General features: G+C 44.0%; 1 protein-coding gene across 1 annotated transcript; it reads left to right on the top strand.

The window, feature by feature from the left end:
* Positions 1-30: 30 nt before the first annotated feature.
* LOC129835463 (titin-like) lies at positions 31-15,231 on the top strand. Its single transcript, XM_055901100.1, has 14 exons — positions 31-40; positions 76-357; positions 660-932; positions 1,035-1,313; positions 5,850-6,113; positions 6,302-6,583; positions 12,339-12,611; positions 12,773-13,045; positions 13,139-13,459; positions 13,552-13,830; positions 14,005-14,253; positions 14,549-14,674; positions 14,789-14,813; positions 14,886-15,231. Exons 1-14 carry the CDS (start codon positions 31-33, stop codon positions 15,034-15,036), a joined length of 3,087 nt encoding a protein of 1,028 aa, XP_055757075.1. The 3' UTR covers positions 15,037-15,231.
* The last annotated feature ends 2,783 nt before the right edge of the window (positions 15,232-18,014 follow it).

The following is an 18,014-nucleotide window of genomic DNA, read 5'->3' as shown; positions in this document are numbered from 1 at the left end:
AACCACTTGACATTGGACACAATTTTAAGGATGTTGTTTAGTTGTTTTAAAAACATCTGTTGTGTGTTTTCACAGCTCTGCCCAAAGCTACACTGACTGTAAAACCCAACCCTGTGTTCCCTGGAGAGACAGTTACTCTGACGTGTTCAGTAGAGTCTGACAGTATCTGGAACTATCAGTGGTACAAAGACAGGAATGATAATGTAGTATCCCAGTCTGTCAGACACACTATAACAGGAGACACCCTCACCATCAATGGAGCAACAGTGAATGAGGGTCCCTACTGGTGTCAGGGAAAGAGAGAGTCCAGACCCACTTCTTCATCCATCAGTGAACCTGTTACTATCACCGTCAATGGTGAGTAGTGTCATACAGATAGACACTATTTATATTAAGTCAATCATGGTCTGTGTGTCAGTATTCATAGTTATGATAGAAAAACAAAGACTTATTTAATTAAAGAAGTATGATGATCATATTTTGGAAAGATTGGTGCTCTAACTACATTTAATCATGATAGAGCAGATTCTATGTATGAATCAACTAACTACATTTAATCATGATAGAGCAGATTCTATGTATGAATCAACTAACTACATTTAATCATGATAGAGCAGATTCTATGTATGAATCAACTAACTTTATGTGTCTTTCTACAGCTCTGCCTGTGGCCTCAGTGAGTGTCTCTCCTCAGGGTCTCCTCTACTCTGGAGAGACAGTCAGTCTGCAGTGTGTCATACCAGGCTACACAGACTGGACGTACTACTGGTACAAAAACAACCAACATCTTCCTGATGAGACCAGTGAAGTCATCGATATCATCATCCACACCACTCAGACTGGTCAGGCTGGTCAGTACAGATGTGAGGGGCTGACGACAGATCGGCACCAGAGGTCACAACCCAGTAATGACGTCACCATCAGTGTCACTGGTGAGTTCACTATAGTCAGTATCACTATAACAGTGTAATTTGAAACAGCTACTCATGTATCCAGATTAGGTAATATGTCTAAACTGTGACATGTTTCCTCAGCTCTGCCCAAAGCTACACTGACTGTAGAGCCAAACCCTGTGTTCCCTGGAGAGACAGTTACTCTGATGTGTTCAGTAGGGTCTGACAGTATCTGGAACTATCAGTGGTACAAAGACAGGAATGATAATGTAGTATCCCAGTCTGGTTACAGCAACATTGGAGTCTCTCACACCAGTAGAGCTGATGTGTCTGACCAGGGTCAGTACTGGTGTGAAGGGAACAGAGCGTCTAGACCCACATCTTCACAACCTAGTGGTCCTGTCACTCTCACTGTAAAAGGTGAGTTACTTTGTTGTGCTTTATTGATGTTGTTGACTATTTATATTGAGTCAATCATAGTCTGCGTGTCAGAATTCTTAGTTACAGTGAGCTCTAAAATGATTGGGACAGTGAAACATTTTCTGTTGTTCTGTTAAGCAATAACAAACACATTGTTAAATTAGTTTAGTACAGAGTCATTGTTTATACACCTATTTCTATTGAAACGAGTCTGTCCTGTACACTGACTCATAAACTTCATGTTTGAACATAAAGGAAAACATTTGTATAGAGGTTTCATCTTTGTATCTGTGCCATTATGGTGTCTGTTACAACACGGGCAGCACATCTACATGTTAATGTTGCATGTGCTATAATCTACCAACTGTGTTACAGAGGACCACCATGTGGGTAGTGGACACTTCAGGAAAAAGAGTAGAGTATTGAGATGTATAGCCAACAGGGGGGTTCCAACCCTCCAAGACCCCAAACATTGACATCTATTTGAGCAAAACACTACTACTACTATATACTACTCTACTGTACTATACTGTACTGCACCCTCCTCTATTGTACTGTACCCTACTCTACTGCACTGTACCCTAATCTACTGTGCTGTGCTCTTGTCACGCCCTGGCCTTAGTATTCTTTGTTTTTTTTATTATTTTAGTTAGGTCAGGGTGTGACATGGGGAATTTTATGTTTTGTTGGTTTTGGGTGTTTATATGGTAAAGGGGTTATGGGGTGTAGTATATGGGTTTGTGTTGAGTGCAGATGTCTAGCGTTGTCTATGTATGTTTAGTTATCTAGGAGAGTCTATGGTTACCTGAATGAGTTCCCAATTAGAGACAGCTGATTTCGGTTGTCTCTGATTGGGAGCCTTATTTAGGGTAGCCATAGGCTCTCATTGGTTGTGAGTAATTGTCTATGTCAGAACGTTTGTAGCCTGTGTGTGTAAGTGCACAACGTTATTTAGCTTCACGGTCGTGTGTTGTTTTTTTGTTCGTTTTGTTAAAGTGTTTCGTGTCGTGTTTATTTTTCGTCATCTTTAAAAAATAAAAGAAGATGGCTTACTTTCCAAAAGCTGCGTTTTGGTCCATCAATCCGCCACACGATCGTGACAGAATTACTCACCATAGGACCAAGCGGCATGGAAAGCGGCAACAGGACCTACCTACACAGGATTCATGGACATGGGAGGAGATACTGGATGGTAAGGGGCCGTGGGCTCAACCGGGAGAATATCGCCTTCCTCGTGAAGAGCTGGAGGCAGCTAAAGCCGAGAGGAGGCGATATGAGGAGGCAGCACGGAGACAAGGCTGGAAACCCGTGAGTACAACCCAAAAATTTCTTGGGGGGGGCCTTAAAGGGAGTGTGGCGAAGTCAGGTAGGAAACCTGCGCCTACTCCCTGTACTTACCGTGGAGAGCGAGAGTACGGGCAGACACCGTGTTATGCAGTAGAGCGCACGGTGTCTCCTGTACGCGTGCATAGCCCGGTGCGGTACATTTCAGCTCCACGTATCGGCCGGGCTAGACTGAGCGTTGAGCCGTATGTCATGAAGCCGGCACAACGCATCTGGTCACCAGTGCGTCTCCTCGGGCCGGCGTACATGGCACCAGCCTTACGCATGGTGTCCCCGGTTCGCCTACATAGGCCGGTGCGGGTTATTCCACCTCCCCGCACTGGTCAGACGACGGGGAGCATAGAACCAGGTAAGGTTGGGCAGGCTCGGCGTTCAAGGGAGCCAGTAGGCCTGCACGGTCCGGTATTTCCGGCGCCACCTCCCCGCCCCAATCCAGTACCACCAGTGCCTCCTCCACGCACTAGCTATATGGTGCGTGTCTCCAGCCCTTTACCACCAGTGTCTAAACCACGCACCAAGCCTCCTGTGTGTCCCCAGAGTCCTGTGCGTCCTGTTGCTGCTCCCCGCACTAGCCCTGAGATGCGTGTCCCCAGCCCGGTGCCACCAGTCCCGGCACCACGCACCAGGCCTACAGTGCGCCTCAGCCGGCAGGAGTCTGCCGTCTGCACAGCGATGACTGAACTGCCCGTCTCCCCAGCGCCATCTGAGCCATCCGTCTCCCCAGCGCCATCTGAGCCATCCGTCTCCCCAGCGCCATCTGAGCCATCCGTCTCCCCAGCGCCATCTGAGCCATCCGTCTCCCCAGCGCCATCTGAGCCATCCGTCTCCCCAGCGCCATCTGAGCCATCCGTCTGCAATGAGCCTGCAAAGCCGCCCGTCTGCCATGAGCCTGCAAAGCCGCCCGTCTGCCATGAGCCCACTGAGCCGCCAGCCAGACAGGAGCCGCTAGAGCCGCCAGCCAGACAGGAGCCGCTAGAGCCGTCTGTCAGACAGGATCTGCCAGAGCCGCCAACCAGACAGGATCTGCCAGAGCCGCCAACCAGACAGGATCTGCCAGAGCCGCCAACCAGACAGGATCTGCCAGAGCCGCCAACCAGACAGGATCTGCCAGAGCCGCCAGCCAGCCATGAGCAGCCAGATCAGTCAGCCAGCCATGAGCAGCCAGATCCGTCAGCCAGCCATGAGCAGCCAGATCCGTCAGCCAGCCATGAGCAGCCAGATCCGTCAGCCAGTCATGAGCAGCCAGATCCGTCAGCCAGCCATGAGCAGCCAGATCCGTCAGCCAGCCATGAGCAGCCAGATCCGTCAGCCAGCCATGAGCAGCCAGATCCGTCAGCCAGCCATGAGCAGCCAGATCCGTCAGCCAGCCATGAGCAGCCAGATCCGTCAGCTAGCCATGAGCAGCCAGATCCGTCAGCTAGCCATGAGCAGCCAGATCCGTCAGCTAGCCATGAGCAGCCAGATCCGTCAGCTAGCCATGAGCAGCCAGATCCGTCAGCTAGCCATGAGCAGCCAGATCCGTCAGCCAGCCATGAGCAGCCAGATCCGTCAGCCAGCCATGAGCAGCCAGATCCGTCAGCCAGCCATGAGCAGCCAGATCCGTCAGCCAGATCCGTTAGCCAGCCATGAGCAGCCAGATCTGTCAGCCAGCCATGGGCCGTCCCTCAGTCCGGAGCTGCAGTCCCTCAGTCCGGAGCTGCCATTCCTCAGTCCGGAGCTGCCATTCCTCAGTCCGGAGCTGCCCCTTACCCTGGTGCTGCCCCTTACCCTGGTGCTGCCCCTGACCCTGGTGCTGCCCCTGACCCTGGTACTGCCCCTGACCCTGGTACTGCCTCTTACCCTGGTACTGCCCCTTAGTCCGGAACTGCCCCTTCATGCAATGGGGTTAATGTGGAGGGGGGTCGTTTGGAGGAAGCCTAGGAGGTGGTTAGGTACTGTGGTGACGTGGGGACCACAACCAGAGCCGGAGCCGCCACCGTGGATGGAAGCCCACCCAGACCCTCCCCTAGACTGTGTAATGGTGCGCCCGGAGTTCGCGCCTCAAGGGGGGGGGTTATGTCACGCCCTGGCCTTAGTATTCTTTGTTTTTTTTATTATTTTAGTTAGGTCAGGGTGTGACATGGGGAATTTTATGTTTTGTTGGTTTTGGGTGTTTATATGGTAAAGGGGTTATGGGGTGTAGTATATGGGTTTGTGTTGAGTGCAGATGTCTAGCGTTGTCTATGTATGTTTAGTTATCTAGGAGAGTCTATGGTTACCTGAATGAGTTCCCAATTAGAGACAGCTGATTTCGGTTGTCTCTGATTGGGAGCCTTATTTAGGGTAGCCATAGGCTCTCATTGGTTGTGAGTAATTGTCTATGTCAGAACGTTTGTAGCCTGTGTGTGTAAGTGCACAACGTTATTTAGCTTCACGGTCGTTTGTTGTTTTTTTGTTCGTTTTGTTAAAGTGTTTCGTGTCGTGTTTATTTTTCGTCATCTTTAAAAAATAAAAGAAGATGGCTTACTTTCCAAAAGCTGCGTTTTGGTCCATCAATCCGCCACACGATCGTGACAGCTCTACTGAACTGTACACTGCTCTATTGTATTGGTTATCTTATGGTTGTGTGCGGCTTCTCGGCCATGGAAACCCATATCATGAATGTCCCGACGAGCATATATTGAGCTGAGTTTGCTTCTAGAGGCAGTTTGGAACGCAGTAGTTAGTGTTTCAACCGAGGACAGACAAATTTTACGTTCTCCGCACTTCAGCACTCGGTGGTCCCGTTCTGTGCGCTTGTGTGGCCTACCACATTGCAGCTGAGCCGTTGTTGCTCTTAAACGTTTCCACGTCACAATAACAGCACTTACAGTTGACCGGGTTAGCTCTAGCGTGGCAGAAATTTGGCAAACTGACTTGGTGGCATCCTATGACAGTGTCACGTTGAAAGTCACTGAGCTCTTCAGTAAGGCCATTCTACTGCCAATGTTTGTCTATGGAGATTGCATGGCTGTGTGCTTGATTTTATATACGTCAGCAACGGGTGTGGCTGAAAAAGCCGAATCCACTCATTTGAATGGGTGTCCACATACTTTTGCTTATATAGTTTTTATGTCTAAAATAACAGTTACCGTACTATTTACTGAAGTCAGATCATACTTTGGAAAGATTGTTGCTCTGACTGCATTTGTCTTCATATAACTGTTTCCACAGCTCTGCCCACCGTCTCAGTGAAGATAGTCACTCCACAGGGTCTCCTCTACCCTGGAGAGACAGTCACTCTGCAGTGTGACATATCAGACTACACAGACTGGACGTACCGCTGGTTCAGATACAATAAAGAGCTTCCCAGTCAGACCAGAAAAAACATCACCATCTCTCTGCCTGACCAGGCTGGTCAGTACAAGTGTGTTGGGAGGAGGAAAGGTCGGCCCCAGAAGTCAAATCTCAGCTCAGCTCTCCCCATCATCATCACTGGTGAGCTCACTGTTTGTCTTCAATCTGGGCTTTCTAAATTTAGAGCCAATGAGGGTTAATCTAATTGCATACACTGTAAATTCTAACTGAATGGAGTCAAGATATGTAAAATATACTTTTATCACAATGTTACAGCATCAGCTGAATTACCAGGCAGGTATCCAGATGTTTTGTGTTTATTTTCACAGCTCTTCCTAAAACTACTCTGACTGTGAAGCCAAACCCTGCATACACTGGAGAGACAGTTACTCTGACCTGTTCAGTAGGGTCTGACAGTATCTGGAACTATCAGTGGTACAAAGACAGGAATGATAATGTAGTGTCCCAGTCTGGTTACATTAACATTGGAGTCTCTCACACCATCAGTAGAGCTGATGTGTCTGACCAGGGTCAGTACTGGTGTGAAGGGAACAGAGTGTCTAGACCCACATCTTCACAACCTAGTAATGCTGTTACTCTCACTGTAAAAGGTGAGTTACTTTGTGTTTTTGTCATAAAGTTGGACACTATTTATATTGTGTCAGAATTCTTAGTTAAAGTGTTGGGACAGGGTTGTTCTGTGAAGTCTCCAAACTCCAAAGCAATAACAAACATATTGTTAAATTATTTTAGTACAAATTATTTGTTTATACACATACTGTATTTCTATTGACAGGAGTCTGTCCCAAACACTGACTCCTAAACTTGATGTTTGAACATAAATGAAAGCATTTGTATAGAGGTTTCATCTTTGTATCTGGGCATTTATGATGTCTGTTACAACACAGGCAGCACCATTGAGGATATCTATGTGTTAATGTTGCATGTGCCCTGCTCTACCTACTGTTACAGAGGACCACCATGTGGGTAGTGGACAAGTGCACACTTCAGGAAAAGTGTAGAGTATTGAGATGTATAGACAACAGGGGGGTTCCAAGACCCCAAACATTGACATCTATTTGACCTAAACACTTCAACTACTATATACTACTCTACTGTACTGTACCCTACTCTACTGTACCCTACTGTACTCTACTCTATTGTACTGTACTCTACTGAACTGTACCCTATTCTACTGTACTATACTGTACTGTACCCTACTCTACTGTACCCTACTGTACTCTACTCTATTGTACTGTACTCTACTGAACTGTACCCTATTCTACTGTACTATACTGTACTGTACCCTACTCTACGGTACTCTACTGTACCCTACTCTACGGTACTCTACTGTACCCTACTCTACGGTACTCTACTGTACCCTACTGTAATGTACCCTACTCTACTGTACTCTACTGAACTGCACCCTACTCTACTGTACTGTACCCTACTCTATTGTACTGTACTCTACTGTACTGTACCCTACTCTACTGTACTATACTGAACTGTACCCTACTCTATTGCACTGTGCTCTACTGAACTGTACCCTACTCTATTGTACTGTACTCTACTGAACTGTACCCTACTCTATTGTACTGCACTCTACTGAACTGTACCCTACTTTGCTGTACTCTAGTTGATCGTATTGTACTGTTTTCTGCTGAACTGTACCCTACTCTGTTGTACTGTGCTCTCCTGTTCTCTACCTGAATGTATTGTACTGTGTTCTACTGAACTGTACCCAACTCTACTGTGCTCTACTTTACTGTATTCTACTGTTCTCTACTGTACTGTACTGTGTTCTACTGTACTGCACTCAAGTTTACTTTACTTGAGCTTCTTACAATTGCAGAAAGGCCCCATGTGCTCGGGATCTAGTGGTCTTGGCCTTGAGACCACTCAGGATCTAGTGGTCTTGGTCTTGAGACCGCTCAGGATCTAAAGGAAAACATTTATATCGAGGTTTCATCTTTGCATCTGTGCCATTATGGTGTCTGTTACTACTGCTGTACTGTACCCTTCTCTACTGTACTCAACTGTACTGTACCCTACTGTACTGTACCCTGCTCTGTTGTACTGTACTGCACACTACTCTACTGTACTGTGCTCTACTGAACTGTACTCTACCCTACTGTACTGTACTGTACCCTGCTCTGTTGTACTGTACTGCACTCTACTGTACTGTGCTCTACTCTATTGTACTGTGCTCTACTGAACTGTACTCTACCCTACTCTACTGTACTGTACTGTACCCTGCTCTGTTGTACTGTACTGCACACTACTCTACTGTACTGTGCTCTACTGAACTATTCCATACTCTATTGCACTGTGCTCAACTGAACTGTAATCTACTGTACTGTACCCTACACTATTGTACTGTACTGTACTGTACCCTACTCTATTGTACTGTGCTCAAATGAACTGTATACTTTTGTACTGTACTGTGCTCTATTGTACTGTGTTCTACTGAACTGTACCCTACTCTATTTTACTGTACCCTACTGACCTGTACCCTACTCTATTGTACTGTGTTCTACTGAACTGTACCCTACTCTATTTTACTGTACCCTACTGACCTGTACCCTACTCTATTGTACTGTGCTCTACTGAACTGTACCCTACTCTATTGTAATGTGCTCTACTCTACTACACCCTACTCTATTGCACTGTGCTCTACTCTACTACACCCTACTCTATTGCACTGTGCTCTACTCTACTACACCCTACTCTATTGCACTGTGCTCTACTCTACTACACCCTACTCTATTGCATTGTGCTCTACTCTACTACACCCTACTCTATTGCACTGTGGTCTACTGAACTGTACCCTACTCTATTGCACTGTGCTCTACTGAACTGTACCCTACTCTATTGCACTGTGCTCTACTGAACTGTACCCTACTCTATTGCACTGTGCTCTACTCTACTACACCCTACTCTATTGCACTGTGCTCTACTGAACTGTACCCTACTCTATTGCACTGTGCTCTACTCTACTACACCCTACTCTATTGCACTGTGCTCTACTCTACTACACCCTACTCTATTGCACTGTGCTCTACTGAACTGTGCCCTACTCTATTGCACTGTGCTCTACTCTACTACACCCTACTCTATTGCACTGTGGTCTACTGAACTGTACCCAACTCTATTGCACTGTGCTCTACTGAACTGTACCCTACTCTATTGTACTGTACTCTACTGAACTGTACCCTACTCTTCTGTACTGTACTGTGCTCTACTGAACTATACCCTACTATATTTTACTCTACTGTACCCTACCCTGTACTGTGCTCTACTGAACTATACCCACTATTGTGCTCTACTGTACTATACCATACTCTGTTGTACTGTACTGTAACCTACTCTGTTGTACTGTGCTCTACTGTACCCTACTCTACTGTACTCTACTTGAAGGTGTTATACTGTTCTGTACCCTACTTCACTGTGCTTACTCTACTGTACTCTACTGAACTGTACCATATTCTATTGTAATGTACTGAACTGTACCCTACTCTACAGCACTCTGCTCTACTGTACTGTACCCTACTCTTTTGTACTGTGCTCTACTGAACTATACCCAACACTATTGTACTGAATTCTACACTACTCTACTGTACTGTACTCTCCTGAACTATACTCTACTGGACTGTACTCTCCTGAACTGTACCCTACTCTACTGTACTTTACTCTCCTGAACTATACCCTACTCTACTGTACTTTACTCTCCTGAACTATTCCCTACTCTACTGTACTGAACTGAACTTTGTTTTATTTTACCTTTATTTATCTAGTCAAGTCAGTTAAGAAGATGACGGTCTAAGAACAGTGGGTTTACTGTTCAGGGGCAGAACGACAGATTTTTACTTTGTCAGCTCGGGGATTCGATAGTGCAACCTTTCGGTTACTAGTCCAACGCTCTAAACACTATTCTACCTGCAACCCAGAATGTACTGTGCTCAACTGAACCGTACTGTACTATACTCTACTGTACCCTACTCTATTGTACAGTTCTCAACTGAACAGTACCCTACTCTATTGCACTGTGCTCTACTGTACTATACCCTACTCTATTGCACTGTGCTCTACTGTACTGTACCCTACTATATTGTACTGTACTCTAATGAACTGTACCCTTCTCTACTGAACTGTACTCTACTGAACTGTACCCTTCTCTACTGAGCTGTACTCTACTGAACTGTACCCTACTCTATTGCACTGTGCTCTACTGTACTGTACCCTACTCTATTGTACAGTTCTCAACTGAACAGTACCCTACTCTACTGAACTGTACTCTAATGAACTGTACCCTTCTCTACTGAACTGTACTCTACTGAACTGTACCCTTCTCTACTGAACTGTACTCTGCTGAACGGTACCCTACTGTACTGTACCCTACTCTACTGTACTCCACTGTACTGTGCTCTACTGAACTGTACCCTACTCTATTGTACTATACTCTATTGAACTGTACCCTACTCTATTGAACTGTGCTCTACTGTACCCTACTGAACTGTGCTCTACTCTATTGTTCTGTGCTCTACTGTACTGTACCCTACTCTATTGAACTGTGCTGTACTGTACCCTACGCTACTGTACTCTACTGAACTGTACTCTACTCTATTGTTCTGTGCTCTACTGTACCCTACTCTATTCTATTTGTATTTTTTTATTTTTCCTTTATTTAACTAGGCAAGTCAGTTAAGAAAAAAATATTATTTTCAATGACGGTCTAGGAACAGTGGGTTATCTGCCTTGTTCGGGGGCAGAACGACATAATTTTACCTTGTCAGCTCGGGGATTCGATCTTGCAACCTTTCGGTTACTTGTCCAACGCTCTAAATACTGGTCTTCCTATCGCCCCGAATGTACTGTGCTCAACTGAACTGTAGCGTACTCTATTGTACTGTACTCTACTGAACTCTTCCCAACTCTATTGTACTGTACTCTACTGAACTGTAGCGTACTCTATTGTAGCGTACTCTACTGAACTCTTCCCAACTCTATTGTACTGTACTCTACTGAACTGTACCCTACTCTATTGTACTGTACTCTACTGAACTCTTCCCAACTCTATTGTACTGTACTCTACTGAACTGTACCCTACTCTATTGTACTGTACTCTACTGAACTGTACCCTACTCTATTGTACTGTACTCTACTGAACTGTACCCTACTCTATTGTACTGTACTCTACTGAACTGTACCCTACTCTATTGTACTGTACTCTACTGAACTCTTCCCAACTCTATTGTACTGTACTCTACTGAACTCTTCCCTACTCTATTGCACTATGCTCAACTGAACTGTAGTTCCTAACCCTGTGTTCCCTGGAGAGACAGTTACTCTGTGTTCAGTGAGTTCTGACAGTATCTGGAACTATCAGTGGTACAAAGACAGGAATTATAATGTAGTGTCCCAGTCTGTCAGACACACTATAACAGGAGACACCCTCACCATCAGTACATACATTTATAATTAAGTCATTTAGCAGACAGTAGAGGTGCTGAGTCTGACCAGGGTCTCTACTGGTGTCAGGGAGAGAGAAGATCCAGACCCACATCTTCATCCATCAGTAGAGTTACTGAGTCTGACCAGGGTCTCTACTGGTGTCAGGGAGAGAGAAGATCCAGACCCACATCTTCATCCATCAGTAGAGTTACTGAGTCTGACCAGGGTCTCTACTGGTGTCAGGGAGAGAGAAGATCCAGACCCACATCTTCATCCATCAGTAGAGTTACTGAGTCTGACCAGGGTCTCTACTGGTGTCAGGGAGAGAGAAGATCCAGACCCACATCTTCATCCATCAGTAGAGTTACTGAGTCTGACCAGGGTCTCTACTGGTGTCAGGGACAGAGAAGATCCAGACCCATCTTCATCCATCAGTAGAGTTACTGAGTCTGACCAGGGTCTCTACTGGTGTCAGGGAGAGAGAAGGTCCAGACCCACATCTTCATCCATCAGTAGAGTTACTGAGTCTGACCAGGGTCTCTACTGGTGTCAGGGACAGAGAAGATCCAGACCCATCTTCATCCATCAGTAGAGTTACTGAGTCTGACCAGGGTCTCTACTGGTGTCAGGGAGAGAGAAGATCCAGACCCATCTTCATCCATCAGTAGAGTTACTGAGTCTGACCAGGGTCTCTACTGGTGTCAGGGAGAGAGAAGATCCAGACCCACATCTTCATCCATCAGTAGAGTTACTGAGTCTGACCAGGGTCTCTACTGGTGTCAGGGAGAGAGAAGATCCAGACCCACATCTTCATTCATCAGTGATGATGTCACTGTTACTGTGAATAGTGACTAATTTAGTTGTTGTTGCTGTTGTTGTTGTCTTATCACTCAACACACATTGAAATACCAACAGATTATCAGCCAAAGACCACACTGACTTCAGACAAAGAGAACGTATTCACAGGAGACAGTGTGACACTGAGCTGTACTGTAGAGTCTTCTGGATGGAAGTTTTACTGGTACAGACACAGACTAGACTCTACACCAGTAACCACAACCTCTGGATACTCCTACACACTCAGCTGGGTCAGTGTCTCTGATGGAGGACAGTACTGGTGCAGAGCTGGGAGAGGAGACCCAGTCTACTACACCCTGTACAGTGACCCAGTCCAGATAAACATTACTGGTGAGTCTAAAACAATTTTAGGATAAATGGATGCTATTGTGGATAGACAGGAATCTATGGTATAATATTTTGTCTGTTTACTGTATCACAACAATGATAGATAACTTGAAGCTATAGTGCAACTGTTTATTTAGTTAGTTGTCTGTGTTGTGTCTGTGCAGAGAGACCTGTAGCTGTTCTGGTCCTCCAACCCAACTGGACCCAGATATTCATTAGAGAGACTGTTACTATGAGATGTGACATACAGGGAGGAGGAGACTCTGACTGGAACTACAAAATGTATAAGAATAGTCAGTTATTGCTCCCCTTAAACACAAAGTCTGAGTACAGAATCAGTTCTGTGTACAGGTCTAACAGTGGTTCATATACCTGTGTGGGTGTAAAGGGAAGCACGTTCTCCAAGACCAGTGAGGCTGTAAAACTGACTGTGTCTGGTAAGTCTATCTAATCATGTATAAAATAATGTGGGTTCACTAGAATACTTTCTAAGACGGAAAGGTTGAAACCTGTCCTCTATCAAATCACAGATCAACCCAAGGCTGTCCTGAGTATCTCTCCTCAGTGGCTGAACCCTGGAGACTCAGTGTCTCTGAGCTGTGAAGTTGACAAGACGTCTGCAGACTGGAGGTTCTCCTGGTACAGGACTGTTCCCTACAGAGCTGGGTTACCCTCCCTATCAGACAAGTCTTACTCTCTACAGCCCCTATCTGACAATGGGACTAGTGAAGACTCCTACACTCTGATCCCTGCTGGTCCTACTCCCACAGGAGGATATGTGTGTAGAGCTGGGAGAGGAGACCCAGTCTATGACACACTCTACAGTGAACCTCAGTTTCTCTGGTCAGGAGGTAACTAACTGCATTGAAACATATTTAAGTCTCCCTCGTGTGTATAATATATATTATTTAACTAAAGGTTTGACTGTCTCTCTTTGTTTCAGATCTGCAGCCGTCAGTGTCTCTTACAGTAAATCCCAACAGAAGTCAGCATTTTAGATGGACATCTCTCTCACTGAGCTGTGAGCTGAAGGGGAACTCTACTGGATGGAGACTGATGAGATACACAGAGACAGCATGGCCGTCAGAGTGTCCATCTACCTGGAGAGCAATAACAGAATACACCTGCACCATCAGATCATTGAACACATGGTACAGTGGAGTGTTCTGGTGTGAGTCTGGGTCAGGAGAGTACAGTAATGCTGTCAACATCACAGTGAACGGTACGTCTATTGTACATCATTCACTAACATTTTTATATTTCAATGCACAATGTTATAATTCATTCTGTAAATGAATGATTGCATGTCATAAAATATAATACAAGCTCATAAGATGTTGATGTATTGTGAGTGATGATTCCAGAATTACAGTATTATTTATATTATGTTACACAGATGGTGATGTGATCCTGGAGAGTCCTGTCCATCCCGTGACTGAAGGAGACTCTGTGACTCTGACCTGTACATTTAGATATCAGGGAACAAATCCTAAACCCAAGACTGATTTCTACAAAGATGGAGAACTCATCAAGAATGAGACCACAGGAGAGATGACCATCCCTACAGTATCCAAGTCAGATGAAGGATTCTATAAGTGTAAATCTGATGAAGGAGAATCACCAGAGAGCTGGGTGACAGTGAGAGGTCAGAAAACATTGATCATCACAACTTAGTTAACATTTATTATCTGTGTGAAAAACATGTGATTTAAGAGTTGATGTTAATGTAGTTGGGGATTTCCACTCCCCTAGAAAATATGATCTGTCAACTAAATTGTCAAAAGACGGGCCAGCCTGCTTTCTTTGTGTCTATACTGTAAACCTATATAACCTCTCTGTCTGTCCTGTTCTCTCTCCAGTCTCAGATACATACAGGAATTGAACTACTTTATTTATTTTCCACCTCAGAGTCTGATGGTGTTGTACTGTTCTCTCTCCAGTCTCTCCAGTCGTATCTCCTGGATCCTCTACATCAGTCCTAGTAGGAGTGGTTGTGGGTCTGGTTGTTGCTGGTGTTCTACTGGTCATTCTCCTGGTCCTGCTGGTGAGATATCAGAACAGAAAAGGTGAGACTTTTTAAATGTATCATTTAATATTATTATGTTTAGGATAAAAATGTCTAAATAAAAATAGAAATAGTTGAAAGTTCAGTACATAACACAATGTTTTTGTCATTACAGGTTCCTGTTTCAACAGAATATTCTGGTGAGTACAGCTGTCTCTCAACCATATTGAGACGTACAGTATAACATCTTCTCTGTGCTTCTCTCCCTGTAGGCCCCCTCAGCCCCAGAGAACCTACCAGGAACCCCAACAGGACCAAGGATCTACCCAGGGCCAGGCTCCTGATACTGTTTATATAGGTCTACATGGTCAATCTCTCAACCCAGACCTCTACCAGTCTCCTCTCTGTAAACTCATACCATGACTCATCAACATGCATTTTTTATAACAACCAGCATTGTGGACAAAATCATTTAAATTCTGGTCAATTCAGAAAGTAAACCAAATTCATTATACTTCCTAAATTGACTGGTATTTAAATGGAATTGATCCCATTTATCTCAATTGATCCCTAGTCAAGCTTAGGATAACCAACCTAAAAACCAAAACAAAATATCTTTCTTCTTTGACCAACAGGTGATGCTAACATCTACGATACGATCAATTTCTCAGACAACAATGATAATGGTAGTGTAATGTAATGTTTTCAGTATAAATGTGTAGTAGTCTGCTGCTCTTCATTTAATATGACATGTAGTTTGACTAAGTTGAGGTGTTTGTGTATTATGTCACAGATTCTGCTGAAGCTTCTGCTGCTGGACCAAGTCATGTGACTTACGCCCAGATTCACCTGAAAAAGTTGGACAAGAAAACGAAAGGTGACTCTCAACTGTGACAAATGTAGCAGTGTATCCCAGAGGGAAAAATCATCTCATGTAATTGTACTGAAAAGAGTTGTGTGAGAAAATGGCGCTGTGATTTGAGAACTGAAATACTGATGGTTCTTGTTGCTGCCTATCCTTGTATATTCTGCAACAATTGGCTCTTGAGACTGTTCTGTAATGTTTCTTTTTCATGGCAATTCACTACAAAACTGTAATCTACATTTCATGTAGATGTGTGTACATAAATATATATTTACAAATTCTCTGCTCTTCCTCCTTCTCCTCAGAAAAGAGAAATTATCCTGAAGAAAATCCAGTCTACTCTGAGGTGAAGACAGGGAAAGCCACAGGTAAGACCCATTCTACAGGTTGGCAGTCATTAAAACCTTAATTCATAATGTCTGAGTTTAGGACGAGGAGGCAGAATATGCAATAATCTAAGTCCTTCATTAGTTGACTGTAAATGTCCATTGTCAGCAGCAGCTGGACCTGTTGATGTCACCTATGCTGATGTTGTCCTCCAAAAGAAGAACAAAGCCAAGAAGAAGAGAAGTAAGTCTGGACATCCCTCCCTCCATATTCCCCTTATCAGAACCTCATATCTCTTTGACCCCATATTGAATAATTGTATAAATTGTTCTGTACTTAACTGTATATTATTCTGTTTATTATTCTAGATATTAATCTGTATATAACTTCATATTACTCTGTATGTAACTCTATATTATTCCATATATAACTGTATGTTAGTCCATATATAACTGTATAGAACTGTATATTACTCTGTATATTATTCCATATATAACTCTATATTACTCTGTGTGTAACTGTATATTATTCCATATATAACTGTATAGAACTGTATATTATTCTGTATATAACTGTATATTAGTCTGTATATAACTATATTATTCCGTAAATAACTGTACACTATTCTTTATATTATCCTGTATATAACTGTTATATTATTCTGATGTTTTATCCTCACCCCTATAGAAACAGCAACCCCACCTGAGGCAGATTCTGTCTATTCTCTAGTGAAGCCATACACAGCCCCCGGTAAGATTAAATCAACAATCTATTAAACGGGTATGAAACTATATCTAAGTATGTCCTAAGAATCTGGTGAGAAATGTTTCTGATCACGTTACCTTTTTATTATCAGTGTGATGAACTATGGATTATAGTGTTGATGTTAACATACGTTTGGATTTGCACTCTCAAAGCAAATATTATTTTGCAACTCAATTGTCTGAAGATACAGGCCGGCCAATTTGATAGCAGAATATGCAATAAGCTCATTCCTTCATTTGTTGACTGTAAATGTCCATTGTCATCAGCAGCTGGACCTGTTGATGTGACCTATGCTGAGGTTGACCTCCAAAAGAAGAACAAAGCCAAGAAGAAGAGAGGTAAGAATGGACATCCCTTTCTCCATATTCCCCTTATCAGAACCTCATATCTCTTTGACCCCATATTGAAAAGCTGGATATTATTCTGTATATTATTCTGTATATAACTGTTACATTATTCTGTATATTATTCTGTATATAACTGTTATATTATTCTGTATATAACTGTTACATTAGTATTTTTTTTTCATTTTTTTTTTTCACCTTTATTTAACCAGGTAGGCTAGTTGAGAACAAGTTCTCATTTGCAACTGCGACCTGGCCAAGATAAAGCATAGCAGTGTGAACAGACAACAACACAGAGTTACACATGGAGTAAACAATAAACAAGTCAATAACATGGTAGAAAAAAAGAGAATCTATATACAATGTGTGCAAAAGGCATGAGGTAGGCAATAAATCGAGTAATTACAATTTAGCAGATTAACACTGGAGTGATAAATCATCAGATGATCATGTGCAAGAAGAGATACTGGTGTGCAAAAGAGCAGAAAAGTAAATAAATAAAAGCAGTATGGGGGGTGAGGTAGGTAAATTGGGTGGGTAGTTTACAGATGGACTATGTACAGCTGCAGCGATCGGTTAGCTGCTCGGATAGCAGATTTTTAAAGTTGTTGAGGGAGATAAAAGTCTCCAACTTCAGAGATTTTTGCAATTCGTTCCAGTCGCAGGCAGCAGAGAACTGGAAGGAAAGGCGTCCAAATGAGGTTTTGGCTTTAGGGATGATCAGTGAGATACACCTGCTGGAGCGCGTGCTACGGGTGGGTATAGCAATCGTGACCAGTGAACTGAGATAAGGCGGCACTTTACCTAGCATAGCCTTGTAGATGACCTGGAGCCAGTGGGTCTGACGACGAACATGTAGCGAGGGCCAGCCGACTAGGGCATACAGGTCGCAGTGGTGGGTCGTATAAGGTGCTTTAGTAACAAAACGGATGGCACTGTGATAAACTGCATCCAGTTTGCTGAGTAGAGTATTGGAAGCTATTTTGTAGATGACATCGCCGAAGTCGAGGATCGGTAGGATAGTCAGTTTTACTAGGGTAAGTTTGGCGGCGTGAGTGAAGGAGGCTTTGTTTCGGAATAGAAAGCCGACTCTAGATTTG

The sequence above is a fragment of the Salvelinus fontinalis genome, chromosome 36, assembly GCF_029448725.1.
Source record: "Salvelinus fontinalis isolate EN_2023a chromosome 36, ASM2944872v1, whole genome shotgun sequence".
Classification (NCBI taxonomy): domain Eukaryota; kingdom Metazoa; phylum Chordata; class Actinopteri; order Salmoniformes; family Salmonidae; genus Salvelinus; species Salvelinus fontinalis.
This window is presented reverse-complemented; position numbering and strand designations above follow the sequence as displayed.

Excerpts from the sequence above, each read along its gene's own strand:
- LOC129835463 (XM_055901100.1), top strand. Across the intron at positions 6,114-6,301 it reads TCTCCCCATCATCATCACTG|CTCTTCCTAAAACTACTCTG; the intron begins GTGAGCTCACTG and ends TTATTTTCACAG. Across the intron at positions 12,612-12,772 it reads AGTCCAGATAAACATTACTG|AGAGACCTGTAGCTGTTCTG; the intron begins GTGAGTCTAAAA and ends GTGTCTGTGCAG.